Source organism: Chiloscyllium plagiosum, unplaced genomic scaffold, assembly GCF_037043375.1.
Source record: "Chiloscyllium plagiosum isolate Xiang-an unplaced genomic scaffold, Cpla_swu_hap1 HiC_scaffold_25, whole genome shotgun sequence".
Classification (NCBI taxonomy): domain Eukaryota; kingdom Metazoa; phylum Chordata; class Chondrichthyes; order Orectolobiformes; family Hemiscylliidae; genus Chiloscyllium; species Chiloscyllium plagiosum.
The window spans coordinates 41,584,068-41,609,823 of record NW_028270163.1 but is presented as its reverse complement, the minus strand read 5'-3'; the positions used below and the strand labels follow the sequence as shown (position 1 = coordinate 41,609,823).

Genomic DNA, 25,756 nt, shown 5'->3' with positions numbered 1-25,756 from the left:
ATTAGTCCTAAATGACACTGTGACCCCTGACTCTTGACTCCTCAGCTGGGGAAAACATCCTCCTTACATCTCATCTGCCTGGCAAAGTTAGAATCTTATGTTTCAATCTAAACTCTTCTGAGCACCATGGATTGGCAATTCTTCATTTAAGATGTAGAGTCACACATGAATGGTTTCAACACATCAATTAATGAGGTTGATGCTTGCAGCTTAGGGTGTGCTTTCGAAAAGACAGTCTGAGGAAGGAAAATGTCCCATTACAAAATGTGGAGTATTGCATTACCATGAAGGAGTATTGGCAGTGCAGGCTCGAAGGGCTGAATGGCCTACTCCTGCACCTATTGTCTATTATCACAAGGCCTTTCTTGTGATTGTAAAAGAAAGATGCAACAGTAAGTAATAAAGCTGTGGCTTCAAGATACAGTCAGATTTTGCAGCAGGATCAAATGGCCATCTCCCAAATGCTCCTTAATGAGATGATGGTTCTTCTAGATCTGACCTATCCACAGCATGTGGTGCAGCATGAACAAAGTAAAGCTGAGTAGTCTTACTTTACAGCACGAAAATATAACCTTTAGCTTTGTGGGCTCAAGCTTTTGCAATTAGACACAAATCAACAATTCTGGAGCCAATTACCCCAATTTTGAAAAGTGCCCTCTGCCCAGTCCAGGTTACTGCTCAAAGACATCTGCAGATTACCAAATGTGAAGTCTACCATGAAATCAGTATGATATAGCAGTGCTTTAAATCATGCCATTTCAAAACAATGCTTTAAAACCTAATCATTCACATATTCAAGAACAGGAAGTTTGAGGAATACAACTGGAAAATGGGTTTCTCAGGGAAAGAAAAAGTGTCATTTCCTTCATGTCAATCCTCAAGTTGAAGTTTGAAACACATACAATGACTTTTAAAAACATATGAAGTTACTTTCTAGTTGGACTGGGGCACAGTAGTTGGCGCAAATTTAACAACAAAGATTGTCTAAAATTTTACAAAATATACCTATCAGTACCCTTATGACCACAAGATCAAATTCATTTCCAGAACCTTTTTTGGAAACAAGTGTCATTAGCTCCCCCACAGGAGGCAGCAAATATACTCATCAAACCACTATTTTTCAGTGACTTTTTGTCTGTAAATAGTCAGAAAGATATATTTTAATAATTTTCTGGATCTGGTTTGGGCTGACAAGTGGCAAGTAACATGTGCACCACACAAATGCTGGGCACTTGACCATCGCTCCTTGACATTCAATGGTGTTACCATCACTGAATCCCCCACTATCAATATCCTGGAGGTTACCATTGATCAGAAGCTCAACTGGACTCACTACATAAATACAGTGGCCACAAGAGGAGGTCAGAGGCTAGGAATACTGCAGTGAGTAACTTATCTTGTGACTCAACAAAGCTTATCCACCATCTACAAGGCATACGTCAGAGTATGATGGAATACTCCCCACTTGCCTAGATGAGTGCAACTCCAACAACACTCAAGGAGCTTGGCACCATCCAGGACAAGGCAGCCTGCTTGATTTGGTGCCACACCAACAAATTTCCACTCCCTCCACCACCAGTAATAGCAGTGTATCCTATCAACTAGATACAATACAGAAATTCACCCAAGATCCTTAAACAGCACCTTCCAAGCCCACAACCTCTTTCATCTGAAGGACAAGGGCAGCAGATACATGGGAACACCACCACCTTCAAGTTCCCCTCCAAACTACACACCATCCTGACTTAGAAATATATCGCGTGCCTTTACTGTCACTGGGTCAAAATCCTGGAATTCCCTCCCTAAGGGCATTGTGGGTCAACATACAGTATGTGGACCATAGCAGTTCATGAGGCAGCTCACCACCACCTTCTGAAGAGCAACTAAGGATGGACAATAAAAAAAACTGACCAGCCAGCAATGCCCACATCCCACTAGAGAATAAAAAAAGCCCCCCTAATATAATGGTGTGTCAATATTTAGGTATTTACCAAGTATACCTGTATTTGACAAACAATTTTGTCGACCAGCAACATATTAATCATTCTGCAACAAATTAAAAACAACAACATTTACTCAATACGTTATTTTTACTTTTCTTAAACATTCAGTTGGCCAATTGCAGGCAGAGTGGGTGTGCAAGATGGCTGTAATTTTTTATACCACATTGTTAATGCCAGGCTTTTAATTACATTCCCAAATCATTTATATGAGGAATTGCTCCTTTCAAATCAATCTAATCAGCCATTAATAGAAAATGACTCAAGTAACAATCATCACAACGGAATGTTTAAATTGGGCAGAATGTGGATGGGGATGTCTGTCTGGGAAATCAGACAGGTCTGGGCATTAATTAGATTAGTTTAGATTACCTACAGTGTGGAAACAGGCCCTTCGGCCCAACAAGTCCACATTGACCCTCTGAAGAGCAACCCACCCAGACACATTTCCCTCTGACCAAAGCACCTAACACTATGGGCAATTTAGCATGGCCAATTCACCTAACCTGCACATCTTTGGACTGTGGAAGGAAACCCACACAGACACGGGGAGAATGTGCAAACTCCATACAGACAGTCGCCTGAGACTGGAATCAAACCTGGGACCCTGATGCTGTGAGGCAGCAGTGCTAACCACTGAGCCAGCGTGCCACCCCGAAGAGGGTGTAGATGGGTAGAGAGACACTGTTGCAGAAAAACTGTAAAACAGGGCCAAAACAAGACAGATTGCCTGTAGTTCTTCCACCAGTATTATACGCTCAAGCATTTTGCAATTTGTATTTTGGTAGCTGCATTACACTTACACTTACATACCGTCCCACTGCTGCGTACTGCTTCCAAAAACTTGTTTGATAAGTGCAAGCTCTACAGGAAGTTACCTTTAGATTACAGAAACTGCATTTCAGCAACATGTAGGATGTGGTGGAGGCTGGTACAATTGCAACATTTAAGAGGCATTTGGATGGGTATATGAATAGGAAAGGTTTGGAGGGATATTGGCCGGGTACAGGGATGTGGGACTAGATTGGGTTGGGATATCTGGTTGGCATGGACGGGTTGGACCGAAGGGTCTGTTTCCATGCTGTACATCTCTATGACTCTATGTCAGTACAAACAATGAATAGACTGAGAACTGTGGCTTGTATATATTTAACAGCTGGTTAAAAGGCAAAAGAATAGGATGGGATGGTGGAGTTGGAAGGACATTGAATCCAATGAAAGCCATTTCTCTCAGACCTAATTTGCTAAATTATTTCATGATGCCTTTAATGACTGATTCTAGCTACCCTGGTGGAACCTTTCTCACCCTTTGGCAAGGTAATTTCACTGATATTTGTTCTAAACTTAAATTTCAGCCATGTCACCCAGTCTTACTGACCTGACTTGTTGAGGAGTAACGTACTGAATTCATTTTGTCCATAATTTTCATACCAACAGCAGCAATTGAGAGTACAGAGCTTGGATATTGCTGAGAGGAGACGTGTGCCACTGAAACTTTTTATCTTGCTCTCATCAGGACAGACGCAAGAATGTCAAATTTCAAAAGACTGTCAAAATTATTTTCAAGATTTACTTTTCCCTCTTTTTTTCCCTGGGTTGGTCATTTTAAGCTTCTTTGACCATTCCCCAGGACATCCTCAGCAGATCTGAGACGCAGTAATTTCATCATTAGTTGATTGTTGTTCAGAGAATTTTTCAAAGGTTGAACTGGTCAATGACAATGTCACAAAAACAGCTTGTTTGCCAAAGTGGGCGGCCATTTTGAACTGCACTAAATTTTGATTCACCTCAATAGGGAAAAAAAAAGACTTAACGAGAAAAGAATATAGCAAAGCACTTTACTATCCATTATGATATTTCTCTTATCATAGGAAACCAGAACAGGAGTAGATCATTCAAGCCTTCAAACCTGCTCCAACATTCAACACCATGGCTGACACTCATCCCTTAAAATCCTTAACTTTCCTGTTGATAAACAACCCATCTAACTCGGCCTTGACCACTGCTTCCTGGGGTAGAAAGCTCCCAGAACACTTGACCATGCAAGAAGAAATTGCTCTCCATCTTGAGGTTACATAGAAGGTCCCTTATTTTTAAATGTGTTGACTAGTTCTGGATTCCTCTCTAATTCGGAACAGCAGCAGCCAATAAGTTCACAACAAACTCCCAAAAACAGCAATGTGATCATTGTGTTTCTGTGATATCGACGGAGCAATTGAGTATTATCCAGGGAACAGGGATAATGTCATGTCCCTGTTTCTGAGGCCAGGGTGCGTGAAGTTTATCTGTGCCAAAGGTAAAGGTAATCTTGCTATAGTCTCATCAGATCATAGGGCTGCTCTCTCTTCAGACAGAGATGACTGGTGGTGGTTTATCCTGATGGTCACCATATCTCAGGCAAGGGGAGGGCTTGAGAAAGACAGTCCTTCAGGGTAACCTTAGGCAGTGCAGCAATTGAACCCATGCTGTTGGCATCACTCTGCATTGCAGACCAGCTGTGCAACCAACCCAGCCAACCAGCCATGTTAAAGTTGATGAAAATACGCATTCATTCTCCAGAGCTGCAAGGAAGGCTGGTTGGACTATCCATCTTGACAATTCAACAATGCACTGCACAAAACATTGCTCTGAAGAAAGTTGTTTTCGTGAAACTGAAAGCACGGAAAGTTAAATTTCAAATCTCGATCAACCTAGTCGCATGGAAACCCATGCCTTATCGTGTCTTATCAGCCACATGACACATCAATGTGCATTGTAGATCGTACGTAAAGTGCAGAAAGATCAGAATATGTACAATCAATGTCTTAATATCCTCCTTTATTTCACGTGAAATAAATTTGTAATTTGTTTATAAATGCAGAATGTTTATTCATTTTAGTACAGAGTATAATTCATTTCTATTAACCACCATGCCGAAGCAACCTACCGCTGATAAAAATGTGGTCTAGCGCAGAGTTGTGTTCTCAAGTTTAGGAAGCTCCTTGGTGATCCTGTGTTGTGGGATAAGGTCACGAGAGGTGCAGGAGTGATACATGCAAACCAAGGGCACATGTGCAGCAAAAGGGGAGGGCTGAGAGGTTTAGTTGGAGCAAGAACTGGGGGCAGGCTGCAGGCAATGGCAATTTTTAGCAGTTGCATGGGACTAGGACAATTTTACTGTGTTTTTGAAAGGGAATTGTGTGAAGTCAGGAGAAGGCATTAGGCTCTGAGAGTGGTACATACGCTTGCACAATCCTGCCTGTCTGATGACAGCAAGGAAATTCAGCACCATCCTTACAGATTTGACAAACAATCAGGACACCCGCCCACCTTCCAAGGACCCCTTCGCCCGCCTCCAACACACTCCATCCACCTAGACACCCCGTGCTGGCCTATTACCCGCCCTCGACCTCTTCATTTCCAACTGCTGCCGGGACATTAACCACCTCAACTTGTCTACCCCCCTTCCCCACTCCAACCTCTCACCCTCACAACGTGCAACCCTCCACTCCCTCTGCTCCAATCCCGACCCTCACCATCAAGCCAGCAGATAAAAGGGGCACAGTGGTAGTCTGGCGCACTGACCTCTACACCGCTGAAGCCAAATGCCAACTCAAAGACACCTCCTCCTACCGCCCCCTCAACCATGACCCCACCCCCCACCAAACCATCATCTCCCAGACCATACAGAACCTCATCACCTCAGGAGATCTCCCACCTACAGCTTCCAACATCATAGTCCGGGAACCCCGCACTGCCTGGTTCTATCTCCTTCCCAAGATCCACAAGCCTGACCACCCCGGCCAACCCATTGCCTCAGCCTGCTCCTGCCCCACTGAACTCACCTCCACCTACCCTGATACTGTCCTATCCCCCCATTCCAGGAACTCCCCACATGCGTTCCAGACACCACCCACGCCCTCCACCTCTTCCAAGATTTCCGTTTCCCCGGCCCCCAACGCCTCATCTTCACCATGGATATACAGTCCCACTACACCTCCATCCGCCATGACCAAGGCCTCCAAGCCCTCCATTTCTTCCTCTCCTGACGTCCCCAACAGTACCCTTCCACTGACACTCTCATTCGTTTGGCTGAACTGGTCCTCACCCTTAACAATTTCTCCTTCGAATCATCCCACTTCCTCCAGACCAAATGGGTAGCCATGGGCACCCGTATGGGCCCCAGCTATGCCTGTCTCTTTGTTGGCTACGTAGAACAGTCCATCTTCCGTAGTTACACCAGCACCACTCCCCACCTCTTCCTCTGCTACATTGATGACAGCATTGGCGCCACCTCGTGCTCTCACAAGGAGGTTGAGCAACTCATCAACTTCACCAACACAGTCCACCCTGATCTTAAATTTACCTGGACCTTCTCTGACACCTCCCTCCCCTTCCTGGACCTCTCCATCTCCATTAATGACGACCGACTTGACACCGGCATTTTTTACAAACCCACCAACTCTCACAGCTACCTGGATTACACCTCTTCCCACCCTACCTCCTGCAAAAATGCCATCCCATATTCCCAATTCCTCCACCTCTGCCATATCTGCTCCCAGGAGGACCAGTTCCACCACAGAACATACCAGATGGCCTCCTTCTTTAGAGATTGCAATTTCCCTTCCCACTTGGTTAAAGATGCCCTCCAACGCGTCTCGTCCACATCCCGCACCTCTGCCCTCAGACCCCACCCCTCCAACCGTAACAAGGACAGAACCTCCCTGGTGCTGACCTACCACCCTACCAACCTTCGCATAAACCAAATCATCTGACGAATTTTCTGCCACCTCCAAACGGACCCCACCACCAGGGATATATTTCCCTCCCCACCCCTTTCCGCCTTCCACAAAGACCATTCCCTCCGTGACTACCTGGTCAGGTCCACGCCCCCCCTACAACCCACCCTCCCGTCCTGGCACCTTCCCCTGCCACTGCAGGAATTGCAAAGCCTGCGTCCACACCTCCTCCCTCACATCCATCAAAGTTTTACCTGCACATTCACCAATATCATTTATTGTATCCATTGCTCCCGATGCGGTCTCCTCTACATTGGGGAGACTGGACGCCTCCTAGCAGAGCCCCTTAGGGAACATCTCTGGGACACCCGCACCAATCAACCACACCGCCCTGTGACCCAACATTTCAACTCCCCCTCCCACTCTGCCGAGGACATGGAGATCCTGGGTCTCCTTCACCGCTGCTCCCTCACCACCAGACGCCTGGAGGAAGAACGCCTCATCTTCCGCCTCGGAACACTTCAACCCCATGGCATCAATGTGGACTTCACCAGTTTCCTCATTTCCCCTTCCCCCACCTCACCCCAGTTCTAAACTTCCCGCTCAACACTGAAGCCATGACTTGTCCTACCTGCCTATCTTCCTTTCCACTTATCCACTCCACCCTTCTCTCTGACCTATCACCTTCATCCCACCCCCATCCACCCATTGTACTCTTTGTTACCCTCCCCCACCCTCCTCTCTGACCTATCACCTTCATCCCCTCCCCCACTCACCTAATGTAGTCTATGCTACTTTCTCCCCACCTCCACCCCCCTCTCATTTATCTCTCCACCCTGCAAGCACTCTGCCTGTATTCCTGATGAAGGGCTTTTGCCCGAAACGTCAATTTTCCTGCTCCTCAGATGCTGCCTGAACTGCTGTGCTTTTCCAGCACCACTCTAACCCAGAATCTGATTTCCAGCATCTGCAGTCATTGTTTTTACCTAAAAAATGACTGTTGCCATTTCAAGCACAGAAACCGAGAATCCCAGCCCTAATGACAATCAAACTTGGGGGATGATGTAAAATTAATGTCAGTTGATAGAGATTTAGATAGTTGTAAGTCGTAGAATTGATAGTAAGCCATGAGAACAGTGAAACTAGTGAGGGTTGTATCTGTACAGACAGACTGCTGACTGCAAATGTAATCTTGTAAATATGATGAAACATTGGAATTCTCAAAAGCATGTACAGATTCTCAGCAAACAGTCAGAGAGCTGTGGGAATAGGGAGAGAGAAGCAGACACTAAACTTCTTCCTGTTGTGAATTGTATCAGGTATATTGGACATTATTTCATTAAACATTGAGAGAGATCACAATAACAGTTTGCAACCTGAGAATGTGAATACTATGAATTAAGAAATGTACTCTGTTTAATTCAAGTGCTAAAAATGAAATAATTGCAAATTTTACATTCTCTACACACGACTCCCAAGATTTACCTCAACAATTTTCTGTAATTTTATGGGGAAATGTCACAGTTAGAAAATGATTGGCTGGTCTTAAGCATGCCCACAAAATGACTTCCATAATCAAACCCAACAAATCCTTAACAGATAGATTCTTTGCTTTGTAAATGCTTATTTTGCACTGTCAGAGGGGCTGAACATTGGATTTAATGAGACGATTGATATTTCCCTGTTTTTAATGGTCTTGGAACAGGAAGATGTACTGACATCCCAGAAGCTAATCACCCAACAGCGTTATTGCTCACTTGCAATCCAAATGACTTTTCTGAATAAGGCCCAAGAATGGTTTTTGCCTGTAACTCAGTAGATGTTACAGTACATGCTTACATACATTGGTAATGTGACTTACTGTTTAATTAAATTGAAAAGGTGTTTGTTGAAAGTCTAGCAAACAATTCCCCCAAACAGATAGGAATTGGAGTTGATCATGCTGAGAAATTAAAAATGGATATCACTGCACTTCAAGTGAGCCCTACAAACTTCAGAGCTGCTGGTCACTTGTCTTGGGAAAACACTGCAATAGAATTTGGTTTCAGCATGTGTCTGGGACCACTTACCTAAAAGTCGCAATATCCAATAGGCCCTGAGGAAGATGAGATGGGGTGGGTGTAGCTGCACCATTTGCCTCAAATATCAACAACTGCAACAAAGCAAGGATTGCCAGGTTTTTGGATCTTCATGAGCATCTCACATCAGACTCTTCAGTCACAAGAGCAGCCACGGAAGATGATGAATCCACTACCAGCTTGGATAATGAGGAGCTTTTCAACAACATCATTCCAACTCTCCGGACTCTAAATAAGTAATTATACCTGGTAAATGACATTTTAGGGATCCATTCATCACTGATCAAGAACGTAGGTAATTTATGGAGAATGGTTTGATTATTTAATTGCACTGCCAATTGCAAACAAAGGTCCTATGGAGTGCCACTCCAAGCATGAGAAGTTTAATTCATACAGTTCAGATATTAATCATCTTTCTGTTTTTATTCACTGGTGTTCCAGGCAAATGCAGCAATGAACAAGGCAATAAAATCTCACCATAATCCAAGAACAAATTGCATTTCCATGCTGGTCAGTCATGGATTAATAATAAATGATCCACAGAAGAATAGAACAACATAAGAATCATAGAGTCCTTACAGTGCAGAGAGAGGCCATGCGGCCTATTGAGACTGCACCAGAACTCCCAAGAGCTCCCACTCAGAGCTCCGCCCTATTCTTGTAACTCCATATTTCCAAATGGCTAATCCACCTAACCTGCACATCTTTGGACTGTGGGAGGAAAGTGGAGCATTTGGAGGAAACCCACACAGAGGGAGAACATACAAACTCCACACAGACAGTCACCTGAGGATGGAATTGAATTTGGGTCCCTGGTGCTGTGGGGCAGCAGTGCTAACCACTGAGCTACCATGCCACCCTAAAAATCAGAGTTGACAGCAGGGCTAAAAAAGAGGTGAGGAAAATTCTGTTCTCTCAGAAGGCTGTTCGTCTGTGGAATTCTCTTTCCCAGAAAGCAGCGAAAGGTGGGTCATTGAGTTTGTTCAAGGCAAAGTTAGCTAGTTTTGATAAAGAAGGGCTATAGGGACAGACAGGTAGAAAGTTGGGTTGAGACTACAATCAGATTAGTCATGACACAGCATTTTTGAAGGGCTGAATGGCCTAATCCTGCTCCTAAATCCAATGTTGCTTCGTGCCCTAACCCTACAATACAAGCTGCCTGCTGCACAGTTCAAATTTGACAGTGAAGGTTGCACAGGTGGCATAACTCATGTACAACGTAATCTTAAGATCTATCATCATGCCGAAGACGTAAAATAGAAAGTCAAGGTTGCGAACACCTTCATAATAAAATTCATCTTACAACTGCTGTACCGGAATTGATAGCCTTCTGAAAATATCTTCTGTACACAGGGGACTACTTTATGCTTAATTCACAGGCTTCTCCCTCAAATGCTGGGTATGTAGCAACCAACTGTCTAATTATTGAAACAGCACTGCTTCTTCTTGCATTATGATGAGGGTTATTTTATCGCTGATCACAGACACAGTACCACAGAGTGTAACTCTCACCTACTGTCAATGAGAACGTCTGCTTGAGTGTCACACATTGAGTTTTGTCTTGATTCGGAGATGCCGGTGTTGGACTGGGGTGTACAAAGTTAAAAATCACACAACACCAGGTTATAGTCCAACAGGTTTAACTGGAAGCACTAGCTTTCGGAGCGCCATTCCTTCATCAGGCACAACCACCTGATGAAGGAGCAGTGCTCCAAAAGCTGGTGCTTCCAGTTAAACCTGTTGGACTATAACCTGGTGTTGTGTGATTTTTAACTCTGAACTTTGTCTGGTAAAGTTAAGAGGTTTGCATTTATAATCAAGGGGGACAGGGGAGCTGGTCTATAGCTTAGGTCACAGGATTAGACAGATGGCTCCAATAAACCTCGCTATTCTTGGCTGTCTCAAACTGTGGCTGACATCAACCACATCTTTTTTTGCTGGTTAAGTTAAATCATCAGCAAAATTCTCTCTGATGTCAATTTTTTGCTTATTCTCAGAGATTCATAAGTAGCATTGAAGTGTTTACAGAAACTGAAAGCCGTGAAATCTGATGAAAGCATGAGGCTGCAACTGCTCTGAATCCAAGGACATCCAGGACATCTGCATACAACAGCTGAGTATATAAAACCTCCTCAAACATCTTATTTTCATGACCAAAAATCAAATTCCATCAGGGTAATACAAGGTTAAAAAAAAACTGCGACAGTGGAAACTTTAAACATAGTTTGTCAACTGTTTATGTGTCCACAATGTTAGTAGTAGAGAGGCAATTACAGTGAAAACCAGACAACCTCAGGCTGATCATTAAAAAGACAAATTTGACTCTGTATTCTGAAATATGAAACCGACACCAGGTTGTTCAATGCTGGACATTTCAGTCACTGTCAAGTATAGAGGATTAACTTGAAGTTCTGTTGCCCATCTCAGTTAACCTAACTGACTTGATGTTTTGGGTTCACTACAGTAATGCTGAGCAACTAAAAACTTGAACGTTGTGTCCCCAGTTGGAGAGGTGGCTGTAATAATGTTATTCTGCCCAATGACAACGAAAAGAGGCAGACTCACTCATGTAATAAGGCAGCCTGTTCCACAGCTCAACTTTTATGTTATATCATCTGGCTCTCAGCTTTTGCAGCAACATATAACCCAATTGGTAAGCAATAACTATTGAAAAATTTACACACTGAAAGACAATCCTGTAGGCTGTTGGACTGCAACTGAAGGGTGAGCTATGAAGATTTCCCATCCATTGCAGCTTCAAATAAACATAAATCTTGTTCTCAGGAAACTTGAAACATTACTTGTAACATTAACTGCCAGGCTTGCTGAGTTTTTCCAGCAATTTCTGTTTTTATTTCTGACTTACAGCAGCCTGAGTTCTTTTAGTTTTGATAAATCCTGTTTTGATAAATCCTGTACAGTTGCTGAAACGTGTCTTCTTTAATGGTAGCAACCTTCACAGTTCCACAATATTGACATCCCTTGAATATACTGAGTCTAGACTGGGGATTTTCTGTCTGTGCAGGCATTATTCCAAATATATTGTGAAAAAGATTAAAAACTATTTTGCAACAGCTTATGAATTGATGTTCAAAGAGTGACCTGACCTCGATCCAGGAACAACGTTCTGAGTTGGTTTTAAAGGTCAGACTCTAGCAATGTTTTCGATTTAGTAGTTGCCAGATACAGTTATCATTTATTCTTTGAACTTTGGTTTAACAAATGGTTTGGTGTTGTCATGGCGCAGTTTGTGAGATGCTCCATTCACAGGCTCAATCTGCCATTCCATGAGTTATTGATCTCAGGCATGTCATGAGATGCAGAGCAAAGACCATACCTTTTCTCACAGTGAATCCTGGGCACAAATAACTCTTAACTCTCCTTGCATTTCTACACAGATATGGTTGTTGAGCAAGATTTACAGTTTCCAAGGATTAAACTTGCTCTTTAAATACAACTGGTTTTTGTCCCAGAGAACCCATGAAAATAGCCTATTAAATGAAGATGATCCATTCTATCAAACATGCTTTACCTCTATAGTTTTTGTTTTGTTCTCTAACTTTATGAGGGCACCTTACATTACACATGGGAAGAAACATGAAAAACAGTAGCTGCCAGTCACACATCAGGCTGATGTTCAGTGCGTCTATAAGGCTCTGAGGCCTAAAAATCTTTTTGGTTCAAGATGACCAGATCTCAATTTTATCTGAGCAATTTCTGTACCAGTAACAGTGTTCCATTATAACAGCATCTTGCATATGCGTAGAACCATTAACAGGGCAAAACTTTCCATAGTACTTCATGGGAGCAATACCAAACAATGCTTAAAATCAAGTCATAAATGGAGATATTTGGTACACTTGGTCAAAAACATGATTGATCATAACCTGAAAGAGAAAGTCTCAGAAGCTTAGGGAGGCAGTATTGGCACTTAGGGATATAGCCACCAATGAGAGCGCTTAAGATTTGATATCAGAATATACAAAATCCTAGGACCATACAATAAAAGACAGCACTAAGATTTTAATCAAATCTGACAGAGGACTGTATCTGCATCCACTGAGACTCCACCACTGCATATTTATGGTCTTCTGTGTTAGAGGTGATGCTTTTCAAGTTTGGTTTACTTGTGTCAATGTATTCCTGAAAGAACTGTCAACTCAGTAATGGCCCCGAACTGTGAACACAACCTACACTGTGTCATTTCACCTCCACCACTCCCTCTCCTTCCATCAGCAGGTCGGAAGAAATAGTTTTTGCTTTTGCCACTGCTCTTACTTTTGAAAGCCAAGATCAGATATTCCCTTTACCGAGGTGAGGTGACTGCTGTAACAAGGCAGGCCCAAAAGTCCATGATGTCCTCTCCAGTGTGATTGACTGATTGTGGGTGAGGAAGACCTCAAAATGGGAAAGGTGGATACTAGCTTACCGTGCACTCTCAAACGTCGCGGACGCAGTCTTGCCGATAGCGCCGAAGCCAACTCCCACCGCTAGACCCTCTGAAACAGAACCACAACAAAACAAAGATCAGTGACAGGGAAGTGCTTCTGGTTCATCAGGTGCTACTCTTCTCTTTTGAATGCTGCGCAATTTGTGCCCGAAGGAGACCATTCAGCCTGCAATATTCTTCCTAACCCATTTCTTCTTCATTGTGTGTCGAAGAGTTACCCTATCATACCAGCAGCATGATGAAGCCATTCACAACACCAACACTGATGGAGCCCCATGCCTGTGGAACAATCAGGTTGGAAGAGAGTAAGGGTTTGTGGAAGTGATCCAGTAGTCCAATCAAACAATGGTTGCTGAAGATATTGGTAAAAGGGAAGCCAAAAGCATGACAGTTCAGAGTTTATTCAATTAGAAGCAATAATTTGGAGGGTATGTGATTTGTTGTCCATGGTATGTCACGAGTCTTGCAATATTGTGTAGCTGCTCATCTCAAATATGTAGCGCAGACAAAGTATAGCGTAAATCTACAAGGGATAGCCACGGATTGAACTTTATTTAAGGATACACTTACACAATAAACCAAATGTCAGAGCAATGCTCAAATTAGTGTTCAATAGGGATTTTCAGTGGCATTGCAAGCCTGCAGATCCCAGCAACCACTGTTGATGAGATTGCAGAGACTTTAATGTCAGTTGTTCACAGTAGCCCCAAAGAACAGCCAGGGAATGCCAAGATTTCAGAATCCCTCATGGTTTCAAGCCAATTCAGAAACCGTGGAGCATACTCAATTTTGGGAAAATTTTGCTCTTAACAGCAAACAAAGAGATTCAGTAGCTCACGTCACTGACTATAACCCATATTTGTTTGTGAACTTGGGGTCAGTTTCAGTGTTATCTCCTCTACAGGGAGTCTGGGAACAAAGGCAAATAACAGTGAAGCTCTTCAAATATCCTGTCAGTGATGTGCAGAGGCTAATTAGGAAGGAAAAACAGTAAATATAAGTAAAAAGTTAAATTGTGCAAGCTAAACATTGGGAAGTGCAGTTTGGATGAAGAGAGGGAGATACGTTGAGACAGACATAAAATGTAAAACAAATGTATTTTTTATAATCTCCTGTAGACATTTTCTTGAGGAAATGAGAGTTCATAACTCTGAAAGTAAATTTCAGGGACAGAGAGCTCATTGATCAATAAACATCACATTAAAAACTAGCTTAATCCTGAATGCAACCATCCTGACATTTTCAGCTCTTTTAGTGTAGACTTAATGGAAATGTACAATGACTTAAAGCTGCAGGAGGCATTTGAACACTCAGTCCACAGGAGAGGACTGGAACAGTGTAGCCTGCAGTGGAGCAGGAATCTCTGACAACAATGTCCTGGACTTCCCAGTTAACAGTGTATGCTGAAGGCTGCTGTTAGATGTCCATTATATCACTGAAAGCTAATAGACTTGCTGTTGCCACTGCAAATTCCGTAGTAACATAAATCAGACTACCAAATCACAACTCAAATGCAATAATCTCTCACATTGTGAACAGAAGTGAAATGATTGCAAAAACAATGTGCTCAGGAACTATTTCTCAAAAGGTGAAGCTGAGTGGATCTAATAGCGCAGTGGTCAATAGCAGAAGCATGTGATGCAATGGAATTATAAATCACCACAGAATCATGCTATAAAGAAGTCAGTTTTTATGATTTCATCTCATTAAAGTATCTATAAACATTATGCTTTATGTCAAAGCCTGCAGGATTGCACGGTGTTTACAGCCAGGGAGCGGTTTCAAAAAATGCTTATCTCATAAGTCAAAGTCTTCAGATCTTCAAAACTGAGGAGAAAATACCATCTTGGAAAAAGTTCAAAAACAGCAGATGTGCGAAAATAAGACACAACTGAAATATATATCAGATACCCAGCATTGAACAGTAACTTAGGGGACTCCCTAAATATGATCACCCTATAACAAAAGCACTGAACACTCTCATCTACTTTCAGAACTGACTTATAAACATTTAAACACACCTCACTTCACTGCTACCAACATGTACCACAACTCCAAAGGAGGAGTTGACTATATCCTTTGACCAAATGGTCAAGTTGTGGCACTACTGCCCCACTGGTGCAATCTTGCTAGTAAAAAAAAGTTCCAGTGGCAGATATCAAGTCCAGTGGCATTGAAGTGGATGAAAGCCTGTGTCAACAGTAGATTTTGCATGTGGCACTGGCTCAAGCTGCAGTATAGCTCGAGTCCAGCACAGACCAAAATGATGTCCCGAGCACAGGTGTTGGTAACCACAGTCCACACAACAGGGCCCAGAACGTGAGGTCAATTCCACTGAAAAATCATGAAAAGTTAACTATTTCTCTCCTGAGATGCTGCCTGACCTGCTGAGTTTATCCAGTTTTTGCTTTGCTCCTCTTTCAGATTTCCATCATCTGCAACCTTCCATTTTGTACAGCACCAATGCACGCCTCACCCATAGAGTCTAGTAGGTAGCCGACTCTCTAACGCAACACGGCATTAAAAAAAAATCTGTTTAAAGGGAACGTTTCAAACAGCACTTGCGATTTGTGTGCTGATCAGTGTGCCTTTTTTTGGCGTTTTAGTAATTGTTGTGATCTGTATTTCTTTGCTTTCTATTATGCAGGCTCTATTTTGACAATTGCCAACATTGATGCTGGAAAAATTCATTTAACTCATTTAATTACGACTGTGGAGTGCAGTGAATGCTTTCCATCCTTCTAAATTCGGATTGAAAGAATTCCCAAAGGTGTAGAGATTGGATTACAACAAATGATGTGGTATCTCTGCTTCGCTTTCAGGCTCCACTTAGCTTTTCCCAAAACAGCACTGCATTCCACTCACAATCTTAGAGGGGAAGGCAACACAAGCATCATTTCACTTCAATTTTTTTTCTAAGCATGCAACTTAACACGTTCTATATTAACCCATCAACTACGGACGTGTTTGCAATTGCATTTCTCATGAGCATGATGGCTTTAAGAGATTGTGATGCAGAAACTGTCATTATTACAATAATAAAAGCTGCTTGAAGGTGAGGTGAGTGTGGTTGCCCTTGACATTAAGATAGCATTTGGCCAAATATGGCATCAGAGAGATTTAGCAAAACTGAATTCAACAGAAGTCAGGGAACCTCTTTACTGGTTCCTACCAGGAATGGCAAGTACCAAGGAAGATGGTTGTGGCTGTTGGATGACACTCATCCATTGCTCAGGTTTGAACAAGCAAACACAGAGAAGAAGTTTACATTTGCAGGTGACCCCAAAACTAATGGCCAGAAATATAAGACAATTACTAATAGGAAATTTTGGCATTTTATTCAGGCAGTGGTTAAGACATGGAACTTGTTGATTGATTTTGATTTTATTATCATACGTATTTTACATTAAGAATACAATAAATTTAGCAAATCTTTTTCATTTGTCTTCGCAACAGATGCCATTTTGATAATTTATGAATAAGGAAAAAGACAAAGGACATAGCTTGAAGATAGTCCATCAGGCCTGAGCCAGCTCATCACCATCAGCAACGCCTGCGTCTCCATCCCTCTGCTGCCATCTACACTAGACCCAAGCAACATCAAAGTGGCCAATCCTCAGGTGCCTCCTTTGCCGCTGGGCCGATACTCCTTCCCCACTGCCTCGGCAGACCAACCAATGTGAAAGTTACGCCTCTCAGCACTGGGCACACCTCATCAATGTTGCTGTGATGCCCTTCCGCCACTGCTTCACTACCACCAGCACCGGACCTAATCAACAACAAAGTCACCAATCCTCAGGCGACATCTTTTACCGCTGGGCCTCCCTCACCAATGTTGCCTCTGTAATGTGTCATCTGCCAATTTCAGGTCCTGTGCTTGCTCCAGAAAAGGATGTAGGGGCTTACTTGAGATCCACATTGGGCCCACTCGAGACCCGCAGTAGGTCCGCCTGAGGTGCACACTCTAGGCTTGGCTTGAGACCACTCGATGCCCATGCCCCAAGCTCTCACTGCCACCGATGCTATCCAAGCTCAGGACAAGGTAAGTAAAAAAAGAAAAGTGGAATAAATAAGAAAAAGGAAAGCAGTCAGAGTGGATAAACCCCGGCACAGGAACTGTACTCCACCATCGTCTAGGACCAGACATAAAAGCCCAAACTCCTCATCCTAACTTTTCATTGTTGCAATCATCCTATGAAATGTGTCATGGATCTTTTGGGACAAATGCCCTGAATGTGATCTTCATGCACTTGGTTTTCCTTTTCTTTAAAGAAAGCAGATCTGAGGAACTTGAACACAGACTACTTGAAAAACAATTCCCTTCATACACAAACTTTTAAATGGCAAACAGTTGCTAAAGATAACCACAATTACATATTAGCCACAATGCATGGTCGCACTGACTCCATGATTTGCACATGACTCATCTTATTATCTTTCGTTCATTATTTCTCATGCTACCTTGCTGTGCCCAATAGGAATAATTGTTTCTGTCTCTATCTGCAATAGTTTCAAAAACAAACTCTTTACATCAGCAAATTTCTTATTTAATTTTCCACGTGCATTCAGTTTGAAAATCAATGAGCGCAAGACTCAGTAAACGATCATATTTTCATGCAAATTTTATACCTCCTACATCGACTGAACAGAAAACATTAAATGCAATGTCTTAATCTCATCGCTGTGCTCATTAAATTTGTAAAATCAATGAAAAATGTAAACTCTTAAAACAATCTTATTTTGTAGTTCTACTGCAACTATCTTTGAACTGTACTGCAATAAATATAAAACAAAAATAAATAAACTGTACACAGTTTTGATCAGACCAATGTTTTGATCAGAGTTTGATCACCTTATTTAGGGAGGTACAGACATACGTTAGAGATAGTTCAGAGAAAATTCCATAAGTTGATTGATGGAATGAAAAGTTTGTCCTAGTAGTTTGGGTGGGGAGTCTGGACATCTATTTACTGGATTTTAGAAGAATGAGAGCTCATATTATTTGAATGTAAGACGCTCAGGGTTTGACAACGTGAAGGGATATCGAGAGCAAAGGGGAACAGTTTCAAATTGTGGGCCTCCTGCTTGAGATCAAAATGAGGAAGAATTTCTTCTCCTGGTGAGTCTTTTGTGATTGGAATTCTCTCCCTCCATTAGCAGTGCAGGTTTCCTTGAACGAATACTACATATGTCACTACATGGCAAGAAATTCCCTGAATGTCAAAGCTCAATACAAAAAGGTTGGATGTAGCTCCTACCTCAGAAACTGTAGTGTTGATATTCAACCTTTAGGGGCTGCTTTCATAATTTCCCAATTTTAAGCTTTTAATGAAAATGGGACCAAATAACGGAGCCATTGGCAATATCTTTTTTTAACCATGCCTTTACTTATTATCAAGTTCGGGATAATGCAACATTTATAAATGGACAATCAATCTCTTAGTAATCTTCTGCATTTCTGCTGACCATGCTTCCAGTTGTCTAGGATTCCTCCCCAAAGTTGCTCTTGTTATGAATATGTGAGTGTACCTTTAAGAGAGTTAAAAGCAGAGCAACCAGACACAGCACCATGTGTTCTCAATAAGGCAACTATGTATGTAACACTGGATTGAATAACTCGAGGAGTTCGTTGCCTGGAAACAAAAACAAATTCGAATTTGGCCAATCAGTTTAAATTATACCCAGAAAAAATACCAATTTCCAATCAAGTTGGAATTGAGTATATTGACAATCTGAAAAGCCAATGACATAACCTGATGCTCTGGGGTGTAAGACCGGGGGAAAATTGAACAGTTGTGAGGATAACTGCCAAGTCCTAGCATGTAACAGATGCTGGAAAAAAATCTCTCTCTTGAAAGTCCCTTTTCGATCAGTAACCTGTAACGCAGAAATTCCTAACAAGGAGAAAAGAAGACACAGGAAGATCCGGGAACAAGAACCTACACAGCTGCCTGGTTTTGAGATAAGTGTTATTTTGTAAATCTTAATTGGGCGTATTATCGGACTAGTATTATAGAAGGGAAGGTAAAAGCTAGGTGAGAGAAAGAATTGTAAATAGTGGTTAGCTAATTATTCCCTGTTATACAAGAAATAAAGTTGTTAAGTTTTACTTTACATAGTTTTTGGCCACGCGAACATTTACAGATTACTGCATGGGATAAATCTTTTCTGTGTTGCTGGTTTTAAATTAAGCAGGAAGGTTTACCCTGTGTTGTAACACTCTGTTGCTTCACCTCCATTTCCTTCTTTACATTAATCCTAAACAGCATCTTTCCTCTGTTCCTACCAGTTTAAAATTATTTCCATCTGCTTGATGGACCACTTCTGTGAGAACAGTGAAAACAATTCAATTTGGGAAAAGCTTAGCCATCTGCCTGCTGCAGAATTTATCTGGAAGTCCACCAAATCAGCAGCTGATCGACTGATAAGCTCACACCTGAACAATATTTTCAGGAGCTTCTGAATCTAGAATCCAGCATAAATAAAGTCAATTCCGTTGTTTGACTGAGACCTGCTCTGTCTTTATTGTAATTATTGAATAAATAATAATCCTCAAAGATCATCCCCATCAGCGACTTGACCAAATATTAAATATTGGTGTCGAAAAGTGTGGTGCTGGAAAAACACAGCCGGCCAGGCAGCATCTGAGAAGCAGGAGAGTCAACGTTTCGAGCGTAAGCCCTTTATCAGTTGTCCCTGCTCCTCGGATGCTGCCTGACGGGCTGTGCTTTTCCAGCACAACACTTTTTGACTCTGATCTCCAGCATTTGCAGTCCTCACTTGTTCCTTGTTGATTAAGCGTTGGTGCAATTGCTTAGTTAATGACTGTGCATTAGTCAGCTGAAAAGAGCAGTGAAATCTCGGTTGTGGAGTAGAAATAGACGTACGTCAGTTTGATTTTGGGTTGAGTAAAAAATATTAGCCAACCAATCAAACGCATTGATGGGACTAGATTCCTGATTAAGTGTTCTCTTCTGACTACAGAATTCTATTGCCTTAGGACACAGTGATCAATGGATCATAAGACATGGGATTATTGGCAGAAGATTACACCGAGGAGAAAGTGAGGTCTGCAGATGCTGGAGATCAAAGTTGAAACTTTATTGCTGGAACAGCACAGCAGGTCAGGCAGCATCCAGGGAACAGGAGATTCGACGTTTCGGGCACAGGCCCTTCAGAAGGGCCTGTGCCCGAAACGTCGAATCTCCTGTTCCCTGGATGCTGCCTGACCTGCTGTGCTGTTCCAGCAATAAAGTTTCAACAGAAGATTACACCGACCAATCCAAATTAAGAATCATCAACTGGCAGACAGACAGCTTCAAAGGGGCAAGAACAGAGCTGGGCAGATAGAATGGAACCAAAGACTGGGAAATAAAACAGAAGAAGCACAGTGAGCTACTCTCAAATAGGCAATAGTTTGAGCACAGTTAAGGTATATTTCTTCAAAAGGGAAAGGTAGAACAACAAGTGAAGAGCATCTCTGGATGTTGAAGGAGAGGTAATTTACTCATTTGGCTCACAAGTGCCCATCCCAGTTGTCCCTGAGAAGGTGATGTTGAGCTGCCTTCTTGAGCCACTGCAGTCCACACACTGTATGGAGATCTACTACGCAACTAAGGAGGGGACTCCATGATGTTGACCCCAGCAACAATGAAGGAACAAGGATGTATTTCCAAGTCAGGATGGTGAGTGATTTAGAGGGGATGGTGTTCCTTTATATCTGCTACCCTTGTCTTCTAAATGGTTGCAGGTTTGGAGTTTTGCTACAAGTCTGCAAAGTCTTGATGGGGTCTGGACAGAGTAGACAGGGAGAAACTGTATAAAGCTCTGAAAAACTGTCTGAGTTCTGAGGAAAAAGCATACTAAACACAAAATGTTAACTCTTTTTCACCACCGATGCTGCCAGACCTGCTGAGTTTATCCAGTATCTCCTGGATTTGCTCGTGCAAGGGAGAATCTGGTTTTGTTCAGAAAACAGGATTGAGAACCAGACGGCACAGCGATAAGCATTTCGCAAGAAAGCAGAAGCAAGGTGAGAGACAACTTTTCCACACAGCAAGTAGCTGGTGTCTCGTTTGCACTGCCTGGAAGTGTCAATCCAGACATTCAAGAGGGCACTGATTAATTATTTAAAAAGAAACAACTTGCAGCATTATGGGGAAAAGGCAGGAGATTGGCAATAAATCATAACACTCAGACAGTCGGTGCTGACATGTTGGATTGAATAGCCTTCTACACCGTAACAATTCAGTGATTCTATGGATTTGGGAAAGGGAAAGCACCTGAAATATTGAAAAAAACAAAGAACATTAGATTAGGTTCCCTACAGTATGGAAACAGGCCCTTCGGCCCAACAACTCCACAACAATCCTCCAAAGAGTAACACACCCAGACCCATTCCCCTACCAAATATTTACCCTGACTAAAGAGTGGCACGGTGACTCAGTGGTTAGCACTGCAGCCTCACAGCACCAGGTACCCAAGTTCGATTCCAGACTCGGGCCACTGTCTGTGTGGGGTTTGCACATTCTCCCCGTGTCTCCGTGTTTCCTCCGGGTGCTCCAGTTTCCTCCCACAGTCCAAAGGTGTGCAGGTTAGGTGAATTGGCCATGCTAAAATTGCCCATAGTGTTCAGGGATGGGTGAAAGTAGGATAATAGGGGAGGGGAATGGGTCTGTGTGGTTTACTCTTCAGAGACGTCGGTGTAGACTTGTTGGACCAAAGGGCCTGTTCTGACACTGAAGGGATTCTATGAACATTAAGAAGAATAGCCAAGTCACACACATACAAAGCAACTGGAACGCAGAGAACATGGAAGCAGTGAATGCAATCTGGGCAATAACAATTCATTTATGGAAAGTGAAAGAATGAAAGTAGTGGGTGAAGAGGGAGATCGTTCAATTGGTTAAAGAAATTATTCTTGGCAGCAGTATGGTTTTGGACAGAGTACCAAAAGACTGAGTGAAAGTGAGTTGATGAGGAAACTGAGGGTCAAATATCTTCAAAGCAAAACAGTGACTATGGTGGTGTTGCCGTGAAAGCAGGGAGAGAGAGATGAGATAAGACACATGCAAGAGATCAGAGGGGGCCTTGTTGATGATTGAAACCTTGAGGAGATAGTTACATTGGCAACACAAGTCATGCTGACAGATAGAGAAGATGATAATGTTGAGTGAGATTAAATGAGGACAAGACAGAAAAATCAAATGAAGAGGGCACAAACAATTTAGAGGAAGGCTCACATTTTACACAAAATCACTGTTTAATGCAAAGCCTGAAAGAGATTAACAAGCACGTGAATGGTTCAGATGCTATGCCTTTAGACATTTACTGATATCGCTGACAGAGGTGTGGAACAATATAATTCTACAATCTTTTTCATTTTCCTTCATTCCTATGAGCAGGCTATCACCTGCGGGTGTAATTCAAAACAAAATGGAATCGATGGGATATAAAGAATGCTTCAGTTTTTAAAATTAAATTTTGTGAATCAAGAACTTTACACAGACCTTTCACACCAAGTACAATTTGATGAGGACAGGGTTATTGCATTTCCAATATTAAAAATTTTTAGATTAGATTAGATTAGATTACTTACAGATTAGATTAGATTAGATTACTTACAGTGTGGAAACAGGCCCTTCGGCCCAACAAGTCCACACCGCCCCGCCGAAGCGCAACCCACCCATACCCCTGCATTTACCCCTTACCTAACATTACGGGCAATTTAGCATAGCCAATTTACCTGACCTGCACATCTTTGGACTGTGGGAGGAAACCGGAGCACCCGGAGGAAACCCACGCAGACACGGGGAGAACGTGCAAACTCCACACAGTCAGTCGCCTGAGGCGGAATTGAACCCGGGTCTCTGACGCTGGTCAAAATCTCAGCAGAAATTGATGATGGACCCCATGGCAATAGCTTTCAAACACATTGTTCAAAAAATGTATCCAGATTGTGTGTTCCATTGCTTTTGGATTTTGAAATGCTAAATTAAAAGGCATCAAAGAAATAAGTCTTGAAAGCCTGTCAGTAGCCCAGTTGTTAACAGGGTCCAGATAATGTTGGTGAGGTACTTTTGTTCAGTGGAATAAAAGTAAAAAAATCACAGTGGGTGAACATGGTTCCAGAATCAATTTATTTTCAAAAGTGCATGTTATTTCTATTAAGATGATTATTCCTGACAAACAGCAACATTTCCCTCATGGTTTTAACACAAGAAGAATCGGTTGAAACTGCTAAGAAACATACAACTTTTTCTTTGTCGGAATATGATGTTCTAAGCTTTTATCTTCACTTATTATAAAGATGACAAAGGGAATATTTTCCACGTCCTGCATCCAATGTTAGTACCGAGTTCATTCAGGCTCGGAAAAGCACACTTTATACGTGAACCAAAGATCCCCCGATTATTGAAAATCCTCCTGGCCTCAGAGGAACAACCCAAAATGCATGAGTCTGACCTTTCCAATTTTCACATCAGACATCCATATGTTTTGACTAACGAGAGCCACTTCAATGGCAATTAGTGCAATATCTTTGTTTCCAAAGTCAATGACACCAAGGTGAGTTGTGACTGCCTGAACATTATTCATTTCCATCCTTCAGAGAAAAAAGACTTTCACCTTAACAAGCTGCATGGATTCAACCATCCATATTGAAGAAAGCCAGAAAAATATTATAAGTTGTAACACCATCAAATCTCCATCCACCCTTTCAGGGTCCTTGCTGATTAGAACATAAATTTACAGTATGTTAAGTCCTTATTAAATCTATAAATGCATTTTTTCAGTTTGATTGTTTTGTTGAAGAATCATTCGAGATAAATTTATATTTCTCAGCCTGTCTTGCATTTACAGCATGCAATTTTCATTTCAGATTTGTACCATTTATCATTCCTTGAATCAGACTGCATAAGTTCACAGATTCAGCTCCATCATTTCTCCTTGCATGGATTTCAGTAAATCTTTCATAAGATAGAGGTGATAGGTTCCTTTCATTGGGTACCTTTGGTATTTGTATATTAATGTGTCTTCATGAAGACACACAAACAGAAAGATTCAAGAGACATCAGTGAAGTTAGATGTTCAACAGGAAACTCACCAAATGCTGTTCCCTGGGTGTCTCTTTTAAGTGTTACGCAATTAAAAGTCATGCAGCAATTCAGTAGTAAAACAATGTTAAAGGTTAAAGCAATCATACCACAATACTAAGTAGCAGGAGAAGGTAATGACCTGGTGGTATTTTCGCTGGATTGTTAATCCAAAGACCCAGCTAATGTTCTGGGGACCTGGGTTTGAATCCCATCATGGCAGATAGTGGAATTTGAATTCAATAAAAATCTAGAATTAAGAAACTGATGATCACTGTGAGTCGATTGTCAGGGAAACCTATCTGGTACACTAATGTCCATCCCTACCTGGTCTGGCCTACATGTGACCCAGATCCACAACAATATTGATGACTCTGAACTGCCTTCTGGACAATTAAAGGATGGACAACAAATGCTGGCCGAGCCAGTGACACCCTCATCCTGTGAATGAATTAATAAAAAACAGATATGTGACATTCTCCCCATTTATCCGTAATGTTTCCATTGTTAGTCTTGGAGCCACTGCTGATGTCAGCACACTTGCACATGAGTATTGTGAACCTATTAATTCTTTAATATTGTTCCTTGGAATGTGCTTAGCTCATGTGTTTATATTTACGGCATATACTCAATATGGTTGATCTCTTTGACATCTGGCTAAAAATTCAAACTCTTTGTACTTTCTATCCACTCATCCTTAGAAGAGTATAAAGGAAGTAGGAGTATACTTAAGAGGGAAATCAGGAGGGAAAAAAGGGTTCATGAAAGAGCTTTTGCAAATAGAATTAAGGAGAATCCAAAGGGTTTTTACAAATATATTAAGGACAAAAGGGTAACTAGGGAGAGAATAGGGCCCCTCAAAGATCAGCAAGGTGGCCTTTGTGTGGAGCCACAGAAAATGGGGGAGATACTAAATGAATGTTTTGCATCAGTATTTACTGTGGAAAAGGACATGGAAGATATAGACTGTAGGGAAATAGATGGTGACATCTTGCAAAATGTTCAGATTACAGAGGAGGAAGTGCTGGATACCTTCAAATGGTTAAAGATGGATAAATCCTCAGGACCTGATCATGTCTACCAGAGAACTCTGTGGGAAGCTAGAGAAGTGATTGCTGGGCCTCTTGCTGAGATATTTCTATCCTCGATAATCACAGGTGAGGTTGGCAAACGTGGTGCCACTGTTTAAGAAGGGCGGTAAAGACAAGCCAGGGAACTATAGACCGGTGAGCCTGACCTCAGTGGTGGGCAAGTTGTTGGAGGGAATCCCAAGGAACAGGATGTACATGCATTTGAAAAGGCAAGGACTGATTAGGGATAGTCAACATGGCTTTGTGCGTGGGAAATCATGTCTCACAAACTTGATTGAGTTTTTTGAAGTAGCAAAGAGCATTGATGAGGGCAGAGCAGTAGATGT

At 42.1% G+C, this 25,756-nt stretch overlaps 1 protein-coding gene across 4 annotated transcripts in view; it reads right to left on the bottom strand.

The window, feature by feature from the left end:
- The window catches only part of slc39a11 (solute carrier family 39, member 11), a 728,791-nt gene that overhangs the window by 229,573 nt on the left and 473,462 nt on the right, over positions 1 to 25,756 (bottom strand). For all 4 annotated transcript variants that reach the window (XM_088000669.1, XM_043714886.2, XM_043714887.2 and 1 more), the window contains one exon: positions 13,226 to 13,295. In XM_088000669.1, the coding sequence (XP_087856795.1) occupies positions 13,226 to 13,295 (70 nt within the window). The remainder of the gene's footprint in view (positions 1 to 13,225; positions 13,296 to 25,756) is intronic.